Source organism: Elephantulus edwardii, unplaced genomic scaffold (assembly GCF_000299155.1).
Source record: "Elephantulus edwardii isolate Elephantulus edwardi_28Jun2011 unplaced genomic scaffold, EleEdw1.0 scaffold00201, whole genome shotgun sequence".
Classification (NCBI taxonomy): Eukaryota; Metazoa; Chordata; class Mammalia; order Macroscelidea; family Macroscelididae; genus Elephantulus; species Elephantulus edwardii.
The window spans coordinates 1,503,598-1,514,430 of NW_006399951.1; the positions used below are offsets into that span (position 1 = coordinate 1,503,598).

General features: G+C 42.9%; 1 protein-coding gene across 2 annotated transcripts in view; it reads right to left on the minus strand.

Annotated features, from left to right (window-relative positions):
- RBL2 (retinoblastoma-like 2 (p130)) overlaps nucleotides 1–8,817 on the minus strand; it is a 46,416-nt gene extending 37,599 nt beyond the window's left edge. Inside the window, exons 1-2 of one of the 2 annotated variants that reach the window (XR_438972.1) lie at nucleotides 8,532–8,817; nucleotides 3,534–3,664 (exon numbers count right to left, since the gene is read on the minus strand). Coding sequence is in view for 1 of the 2 variants with exons in the window: in XM_006897098.1 (XP_006897160.1) it covers nucleotides 3,534–3,664; nucleotides 8,532–8,759 (359 nt within the window). In the remaining variant the exon portion in view is untranslated. The remainder of the gene's footprint in view (nucleotides 1–3,533; nucleotides 3,665–8,531) is intronic. The other variant, XM_006897098.1, reaches the window with a different exon arrangement.
- Between the last annotated feature and the right edge of the window lie 2,016 nt (nucleotides 8,818–10,833).

A 10,833-nucleotide genomic window follows, 5' to 3' on the forward strand; every position in this document is an offset into this window, starting at 1 on the left:
TGAAAACCAATGTGGGTTATTATGAATTGGAATTGACATAACAGCAGAGGGTCTCACACACACACACACACACACACACACACACACACACACACACACACACACACACACACACACAGGCACCTCATCTCTGTTCTTAAATTTTATACAAACGATTTCATTACTGTTTTACTCATTGTTTCGGAGATTCGTTAATAATGGACACACACGCCTTGAATTCATCCAATGGCTAAAAAAAGTCCCTCATATGGAAATATTACCTTCTTCAAGCTTATAATCAATATTTACCAATGTGCTTCACATCACAATTTTGTTTAGCCACTCCACACACAAAGGAAATTCGTTCATGATAAAAGAAAATGTATTAATCAATATATCCTTCTTTAAGGGTTTCTTTAAGGGTTATCCCAAGAAATGGTATCACTGAATTAAAGGAAGCCCACAAGTAGTTTTATGAGAGACAGCTTAATGTCCCACCAAGGTAACTGCGAATTTATGCACACCCATGCATAACCACAGTATAAAGCAGTCCTGTTTCCTTATCCATTGATCATACTCAGTGTTAAAATTTTTTCTAATATAATGAAAATAAATCTCTTCTAATTGTCTTCCTTACTAGTGAGGCAGAGTATGTTTTTCTATTGTCAGTGAACATTGGATGAACATATTGAGAATATGTCAATTAATATGCTGTTGTTGTTATATGCCATCAAGTCAGACCTGACTCACAGCTGACCATCCATCTGGCTTTTAGAGGTAGAAAATCAAAGGGAAGGAGACTGCCCATCTTTCTCCCACGGAGCAGCTAGTGGATTCGAACCACATGCCTTTGGGTTGGCAGTGCAACTCCTTACCACCAGACCTCTTGTCAATTAACATGTTGTTGTTATGTGCTATCAACTTGCTTGTGACTCATAGTAACTCTATGTATGATAGCCCTGAAACCTGCTCTATCCTGTGCCAACCTCACTGTCTCTGACATGCCTACTACCCTCATTACCCAGTCACTGAATCCATGCATCTCATCAAGGGTCCTTCTCTCCTGCGCTGTCCCTCCACCCTTCCAAGCATGACGTCACTCTCCAAGGACTGGTTATAACATCGCCAGAGTGTGTTAGATGATGCCTTGGAATCTCTGCCTCCAAGGGGCAGCTTGGTTCCACCCTCTCCAGGACAAACTTGTTTGTTCTTCTAGCAGTCCATGGTATATTTGATACACTTCTCCAGCACCACAGCTCAAAGGCATCAATTCTCTTTCTATCATCCCTAGTCACTGTCCTGCTTTCTGATGCATAGCAAGTAATTGTGAAGACCATGGCCTGTATTAGGTGTAACTTAGTCTCCAGACTGATGTCGTTGGTCTTTAGTACACTGAAGACAAAAACCCTGACAGATCCCAATATAGTGAAATCAATTTTAGTCTTTGTGACATCGCATTCTTTTACTCTTTTTAAGTGTTTTCTTCTCTATTACTTAGCCATTTGTTAATAATTTTTGTGTAGTGATGGATACTAGTCCTTTTTATCTCCAAAGATGACACAATATTGCTTGCGGAAAGAGGGAGGTCATGAAGTGCTTGACACAGAAGATGAAAGATTAAAGCCTTCAATATGGACTACATCTGGCCATCAAGGAGGCAAAACCCCTCACCACTGGGCCAACAGGCAACATCACAATAGATGAATGGAGAAAAGACTTAAGCTGTCAATGATTTTATCTTAACTGGATCCACAGACAGCACCCTTGAAACTAGCAGTCAGGGGATCAGGTGACACCCCGCATTGGGCAAGACTGCTGTCGGGGACCTCTCCAAATCACTGAGGGGCAATGATGTCGCTATGAAGACTAAAATGCACTTGACTCAGGCCATGGTCTTTTCAGTCATTTGCTTGGCATCTGAAAGCTGCACAATGAATAACAGATGACAGAAGAACTGATGTCTTTGAGTTGTGCTGCTGGAGAAAAGTATGAAGCATCCCGTGGACTGTCAAAAACCCAAACACATACTGGAGAAAGTGCAGACAGAAGGCTCATTGGAGGCTATGATGACAGAGCTTCGTCTCATGTACACTGGCCATGTTGCTAACAGAGGCTACTGCTCGTACAGGGACATCATGCTTGGCAAGATGGACAGTCAGTGAAACAGAAGCCGACCCCACAGCTAGATGGACTGACGCAGTGACTGCAGCAAGGAGCTCAGGTGTTTGATGAGGACGACACAGTACAGGGCAAGACTCAAACCTGCTGTTCACAGGGTCACCAGGAATCGTACTGACCTTACTGCACCTAACAACAACAGTTCTTTGTTATATGCGCTGTACATATCTTCTCCTGACTTGCTCTTTTAAGTCCATCAGAGAAGAAACCTAAGTAATTTGAACTTGTACGTTAAGAAATTAAAAGATAAAACTTGAAGGTTTTGAAATGGAAGTGGAACTGAAGCATGAGGTTACGTATTTGTTGGATGCATTTATATCACTATCATTTATTGAGGATCTCATAATTTGCCCTTTGCTTTCAAACTTTCTTGTCTTTGAAGCATTATTGGATTACTCTGCTTTCATTTATATGATCTGTGAATGATAACACTTTAGTTCCTTACTTAAATCCACTTGCCTAGGTGTTCAACTCTTCATGTATTTCTTATTTCCAGGACTAAATATAACTCTGGATGCCATTCATAATTAAGAAAGAAAAAACCACTAAACCACTATATTCTCATTAATTACTATATTTTTAAATCAGTAAGGCCAGAACTTTAACCGCCATATTCCCACCCTCCCAAGTCCCAAGTCTCCTTTTCCGTCACTGTTGTTGTCAAGGAAGGAGCCTGGACTAGAAGGTGCAATGGAAACAAGTCAATTACATGACAGACAGAAAAGGCAACTTTGCCTCTTCCTTTGAACATCATCTGACTCTGTCTTACTCTCTCTGCTACTGAGTCAGACCAGCCCAAAGCTGACCCCCCCTCCACCCGCAACTGGTTTTCAGAGCAGACAGACTGTTCATCTTTCTCCCAAGAAGGTGCTGGAAGGGTCCCACCACCAGAGGCACCACTTCTGTGTAGCAGCACCTTCCCATGAACTCTGTTGCAGATCCCTTACTGTCTTCTAGAACAGTGTTACTTTTCCCTCCAACAGCAAATCAATAAACATTCACATTCTATACATATCAAGATACAAGTTCAAAGCATAATACTTTAGAGTATCTCCCATGTTGAAAAGGTAATTTAAACTTCACAATTAAAGCTTCTCTTGTCCTTATTTGGAATTCTCCCAGTATCACTACAATGATGAATCACACCTTATAGAAAATCCTCCCATACTTGGACCTAATACACTGAAACATCAATGTTTTTCCATTAAAAAAGTAAAACATAGTAGAAGCAAACTTAGATGTAGCAAAGAAAAACCACAACCTCGCTTCTAAATTCAGCACTAAACAGGTACAAATGCTTTGAAAATGGGGATAACCTTTACATACTGTGATTTGCAAGCTTTTGTATTTTATTCTTCAACCAATAATATAGTTACCTCTGCTCGGAACATCGCAGAATTCGAGTTAAAGATACATAGTTTCCTTCGACTGTTCCTTTGCTTACAGTTGGAATACATTTTCTGCAAGCCACATATAAGGCACATGCTAACCAATGAAGATCATTTCCCTGTAAAAGAAAAGGAATATTAGCTACTGTTGTCAATTTATTACAACATAAAAGATCCTTATACGCAAATCAAAAGTGTTATTTCTATTATCTACAGAGAACAATTTTCCAATGACAGATCGATACACTCTTTTCATAATACAATACTGTCATCTTCCATTATGAGGTAAGACTCTGAGCCTGGGAGACTCAGGGCTTTCCCTTGAGCCTAGAATCTGTTGAGATGCTAATCAAAAGGCCACTTGTCTCTGGTGGTTCAAATTCACCAGCAGCTCTACGAAAAAACAGATGAATTGTCCCTTCTGTTAAAGACATACAGCCTCCTACACTTGATGCAGGATGACTGTGAGTTGTAACTGACTCAAAGTTTCTGTGTTCTTCTGCAGGTGATGGTATACAGCTTTCAAATCATAAAAAGCAACAGATTTTACCTGGCTCCTTCACTTTCTGGACCTTTGTCCTGAAAATCCTGAATAATACCGTAAAAATTTATCTGTCCTCAATCATAGTAAGTTAGAGAAAACACAAGACAAGTCTACACGAATGTAGAGAGATAGCCAAAGATCTCCTGCTACGTTAGCCCCTAACTGTTCAAGGTTTTTAGGTATAGCGCCAGACTGTGAAGTTCATGATTTGAACATCAAATAATGAAGAATATCATTTGTTCACTGTACTCCATACGCCATTTCTAACCCACAAAATTTTTTAGCATAATAAATAGCTTTTATGCTATGAAGTTTGATGGTAATTTGTCACATAGCTATTGTAACTGGAACGACATTGGTGTTTGTATATTTATCTTGCTCAAAATTCAAAAAGTGAAATAAATAAATGGGAAGAGGGGGAACTATAATGTATATTGAGTCACTCATTTTACAACTAAAGAAACTGTATATACAACTAGAGATACACAAAATGTGCTTTTGGAACTATGTGGACAACTGTGGATCCATTCCTGGACAGCAGTCAAAGCAAATCATTCTTAGGACAATGTTTCTAAAAGAGCACCTCCCACCTTCCTGTTAAAGAAATGACATTTCCCTCTCCCCAGCAAGCCTTTAATTACACTGTATCCAAAAGGCCTAAGTGACAATGAGAGAACCTAAAAATTCTTCATTTTTCACATGTAACACACAGACTTGCTTAAAAACCCGATTATAGTTGTTCTTATGGCATAGATTTTCTACTTTAAAAAAGTACACAGAATAGTGCAGAATAAGTCAAAGTTCCAATCTCTTGTTCACAGGGTTGCTATGAATCATAGACAAGTGGGTGTCACATAACAAGATATTTGTATACACGAACTATTGTGTGTTAAAGATTTTTGTAAAAAAAAAAAAAAAGATTTTTGTATTAAATACATCTCTGGGAGCTGGTTTCAAGGGATTTCCAATTTATCATATTTAACAACAAATTTAGTGATAGTAATTACTGAATTCCTTTACTGTGTCCAGTGTTATTCTTTTTATTCAATGGTTTTTCATTTTATTCAATTCATTCTACTTAATTTTTCACTTGCATTTTGTTTTGTAACATTAAGGACAATAGGAAATGCCATTTATTACAGGATCTCAGCAAATCTTCACTGTACTTTGCCTTTCTCTTCATCCTATTCAGCCATCTGCTAATCTCTGCGCCCACCTCCGCCGCATCCCTGTCAACCCTACAAGACTGTTTCTAACCATGCGTAAATTGTCCCAAGCTTCCCCACATCCCCATCTAATCAGTCATGCATATCTAGTTCAACATTGGTTCTTTAAAAATTATTATTATTAATTTTCATGAAAATTTACAGAGATTTTGGGTTTCCATTCATTCACTGTTGCACTTTTCTCCCTGCCCACCCCTGCCCTCCAGTTCATTCTTCTCTTTGAAAAGAAAAATTCTTTCTTGTTATACAATCCCTCCCCACCCCCAGTTCCACACTGTTGACCACAATACACACATCTGCTTGTCCATTCTTTTCACACTGTCCTTCCTTATAGCTATTGCAATAAAGTGTACATTTCTATTCATTTCCTACCTTCCCCCAACTCTTCACACCCTCAAGAACTACACTAGACTGATTTTCTCCATCTGTCAACTTTTCTCTAGTTTTTTATATTTTTGATGTTGTTGATTGCTGTTGGCTGGAGTGTGACTCATAGAAGACCTAAGGCCTTCCTGTAACTATCATCATTTCTCAAAGTTCATAGAGTTTCCAGAGGCATGTTGTTTAGGAAGTGGATGCTACTCCTGCTTGGGAGGTAATTTGCTTTCATAACAGTATTTGTCCTTTTGTGATTGAGACCTTTTCACCCAACCATAATGTTCTCCAGACTCATCCATGTTATACAGGGATTAACCAGGTCTTCATTGTTTTTGAATGCGGCAGAATACTCTAATGTGTAAATGCACCAGAGTTTCTCCACCCACTCTTTTGTTAATGGGCACCTGAGCTGTTTCTTTGTAAGGTGAATAATGATGTCATAAACATGAGTGTGCGGATATCTGTTTGTGTCTCAACTATTTTCTGTTTGTGCAGAATATATTGTGTATCTGCAGATATTTGGGTTGCAGATCCAGCAGCTACTCCATAGGGGAAGGATGGTCAGTCTCCACTCGTGTAATTAACTGCCTCAGAAAATTCACTAGAAGGTCAGCTATGGGCTGCTTCCAACTCCGGCACACAACCACAACCCAGTAGTGAAACAGCCGGATCAAATGATATTTCTGTTTTCAGCTGTCTTCCATAGTGGGTGTGCCATTTCCCCCTTCCCACCAGCAGTGTTTGAGAATTCTAATTGCTCTGCATACTTGGAAGCATTTGTTATTTGAACTTTGCTACTATTTCCAGGGTGAACTGATACCTTGTTTTCATTTGTATCTCTCTAATGGCTAGTGAACTTGGGCATCTTTTCTATATTTGTTAGCCACCTAAATGTTTTCTTGGTCAAGCGTCTTTTCAAATCTTCTGCCCATTTTGTAACTGGATTGTCTTTTTCATGTTGAGGTGCTGAAGTTCTTGATGAACTTCATATATGAGTTACTTACCAGATGTGTCATTAGCAAATATTTCCCCCTGTCTATAGGCTCTCTTTTTACCCTATCGGAAAAACTAATGCACACAAAGATTTAACTGTTGGTATCCTCTCCTGATTGTGCATTCTTGGCTATGTTTGATAGCCTGTTTATTCCATAGATTGTTGTTGTTGTTGTTAAGTGCTCATAGGTGACTCATAGCGACCCGATGAAAGAAAGTCCTCAACACCTGTGTGACTTTCCTCTCTCCAGGTTCATAGGGATTCCAGAGGCAAGCTATTGTGGAAGTGGATGCCACTCCTGCTTCCAAGCTTGTTTTAATCGGGGAGCTCCACCAAACACTGTCTGCCATGGGTAACCATTATCACATTTGACACATTAGTGTCACTACGTTCAGCTTCACAGCAACCACGAGTTACCTCCGTACATGCCATAGATTAGGGCTCCTAAATTTGTTCCCATTTTTTTTCTGATAATCATTAGTTTTTATCTTGCCCCTAGTTCTCTGATTTACTTTGAGTTGGGTCTTTGTGTATGATGTGAGGGGTGGATCTTGTTTCAGTTTCCTTCAGACAGATGTCCAGTTTTGCCAGCACCATTTGTTAATGAGGCTGACGTGTTCTCACTTAATGGATTTTTGACTCTTTGTCAAAAATCAGTTGACTACTAGCAATGGGGAGTGGATAGTACCAACTGAATAAAAAAATCTAATAATTAAGGCAAGAACAAACGGGGTGGGGGAATCTTACTCAACAAGGTAAGGGTCACTTCAGGCCTTTGCATCCTGGGTCTCTTTGCCCTGCTCTTTGCACAAATCATTTCTAGTTGTTTGTTGTTTTTAAACGTTATATATTTATTTGTTAGTTTCGTGCCGTTGATCAGATTACATCTCCTAGGTATCCTGAACTTTGTCCTGTTCCCTGCCACCCTCATGACCTCTGCCATGCTGAAGCCCACAGTTCTAATCATTGGGTCTGTTCATTTCTTCTTTTTTTTTTGGGGGGGGGGTGTCTTTCTTTCTCTAACCCTCCAACTTTCCCAGGCCTATTCCGAGGACTGATCCCTCCTGAGGACATGCATAAAATAAAGGATAGTTGATGAGTTGAAGTTTGGATAAAACGACTGAAAGGAAGCAAATGCACTCATGTTTCAATGCCGCTCAGCAGCAGTGAGAACATCTGAGAAACCAACTTCCCCTGTGTGACTTCCCCTTGGCCCGTGAAGGGGAGGTGCATGTGCCTCACCAGCAACCCCATGCGAAGAAAGAGACACGCCTAGATGTCCTGTGCAGGGGCTGGGGTCCTCCGGACTCCCTAGTGACAGATGAGGATGTGAGTTTCATTTGTCCCCTGGACTCGTCTTTATGAGACCACACATACATTAGAAACACAATTCAAAACCCAACAACGTGCTTATTCACGCAGATGCGCTGCCTGGGGCACAAGCAACTTGGTAACGATCACAGGGGACCGAGTGCTAACATCGGTTCCCTTCTGCTTTCTTCCTAAAGTTACGAACAACTGAAGTCTTCATTCGGCCGCAGGTGAGCGGCCGCAGGTGAGCGGCTGCAAGGACGAACCCGACGGGGCTGGGACTTTAGTTAAAGGGATGCTTCCGCTTTAAACTGGAGAAAGACGAAGACCCGGCGCCGCTCCCGTCCCGAGTCGCCCGGTTTCCAGGACGACGGAGCGCCCCCACCCCCCTGCAAAAACCCGCACCGCGCGGCACCCGGAGACGGAGGGCAGGGCCGGTGCCCGCGGCCGGGAACGAGCCGCCAGCGCCTCCCGTGCCCCGGCTCGCCCGCCTCCCGCGCCCCGGCTGGCTCTTCTCCCGCGCCCCGGCTCGCCTCCAGCGTGTAGCTCTCGCTCATGCTCCGGTAGCTCTCCCAGGCCTCGGCCCGCGCCGCCTCGTCCATGTTGAGGCGGCTGCACAATTCCTGGAACCGCTGCTGCGTCTGAAGGGCCGGCGATCGGGCGGCCGGGACGCAGTCCTCCGCCTCGCCATCGTCATCCTCCTCCTCCGAGGCCGCAGGCAGGGGAGGCGGAGGTGGCGACTGGTTGTTTCCTGACGGCATTGCGCGCCCCCTGGGCAGCCGGTCTTCAAGTGAGATGAGGACCAGGGCCCGGAGCCATTCAAACTACCGAGGGCCCACCAGGCTGCAACCCTTCCCGGGCTGCGCCGCCTCCACTAGCCCGGCCCCTCAAATAGGCACCCGTACTCCAAGCGGGATTGCTGGGAAATGTAGTTCACGACGGTGGCCGACGAGGCCCATAAAACATAGACAGTCCCGCAGGTGCTTCTCATTGGGAAACTGTGGTGGCCTAATGGTAAGAAGCTGAGCTGCAATGCCTGAGCCAGTCAGTTTGAATCTTCTCGTGGAGAAGGCTGGGCCAGTTCCTCCCGTAAGATTTACCGCCTCCGAAAACCTGCTGGAGAATCAGCTATGGGTCGGTTAAGATTAGACAGTCCACAACTTCCCAGTGAGGAATTCAACATAGTTGTATTGAAGAGAAAACGTGCAAGAAACATGGACAGGTTTAGTGCCAAGTGTGACCAGAAATTAAATTTCCTTGCTGCCTGCATTCCCTTAACTAAAAGAGACATAAGGAGCCAGTTCTGGTTGAGTGTTGCTGAGCCTTATGTGAACTTTTACAGCATCTATTAGATTCTGGTTGGATTGGGTTTTTCGGTTGGTTGGTTTTGTTTAATGCACAAGTCCTCTGTCGGGGAAACGACCCATCTTTCCTATCTGGGCCCCCATCTTTTCTGATAAACTCTCTTTGCTTTCCCGTTCACTCCTGGTCTCTTGCTTTTCCTCTGAGTTGCGTGCTCTAACTAGTGTTATTTTGAGTAGGACAGAACCAGGGGATTCATCCTCATCTGATCTTCTTGATGTCTCCCGACCCAGTCCCATTTTTGTCCAGGCAAGGGAAGCCGAACCAGGGCATTCACTGCATGGTAACATTCCTGGTGCTGAAACTGAGGAGCGCTGAAAGGAACCTTGGGATCGTTCAAGAGGATAGATCTTCTACCACATCTCACGAGTGAGTTTGAACATGCACCGACCCTGCCAGTTTGGGGAGTATATAGGGTTACAGTATGTTGAACGTTCCCACTCCACTGCAGAGGGCAGCATTCTGTTCCCTTTTCACCCCTACTCTGTCTGTACAGTCGGACACCATGTCATTATAGGGGGGTGGGGTGGGAAATAATTTAAGTGACTTTCTTGAATATAGGGACAAAATGAGCTTTTCTTTTTTGTTGTGGTTCCCCCCCCCTTTTTAAATTGAGATGTTAATGAAAGTTTGTAAAGAACTTGGATTTCCATTCATTAATTGTTGCACATTTTCTTGCCGACCCTCTTCCCCACAGTTCGCTTTATTCTTTGGAGAAAAAAAAAATAGCCTTTTCATTGGTATATAGACCCCCACCCCCACCCCAGACCACATTACTATGCAGCTCTTATTCTGGACTCTTGTCATGCCAGTAACACCTAATCATATGTTCCTTTGCTACAGTTTTCTCCCTTGTCTGTTTTAATGCCATGTATATTATTTATCCCCTTTTCTTCGTTTCCCCTCACCCCCCTGTCAGTCCTGTTTTATAACAGCGGCATTGTGCAGTATTTGTCTTTTTGTGACTGAGATATTTCCCTCAGCATAATGTCCTCCAGGGTCACCCAAAATGAGCCTTTCTTTAAGTGTAGCCAGAGTTCTTTAAATGTGGTCACCAGTAGAGTGTCTGCAGCACATTCTTTGCTTGGGCTTGTGTTCCTCCTCTTGCTAAGTGGGAGTGGCAGGCCAGAAATCTTACAAAGAAAAGCAGAGTAGCAGATTTATTGGAGAAAATGGAGTTTTGAATTGGCCTAACAAAAGGAAAGGCCAAAGCCCTGGCTTTGGTCCGCTCACCTTGGTAAAGAAGCCAGGTGGGGGACACTGGAGGGGACAGTGGCCAAGCTGAAGTAGCACAGTGTACAAGCAATTTCAGTAGGAGAGCTGGTTACCCCCACCCCCACCCCCAGCTTTTAATTTTTTTACTAGTTTATTTAAAGACTGGAAGAGATTGATATTTGTTCCTATCCCAAAGAAAGGTGACCCAACAGAATGTGGAAACTACAGAACAATCTCACTGATTTCACATGCAAGCAA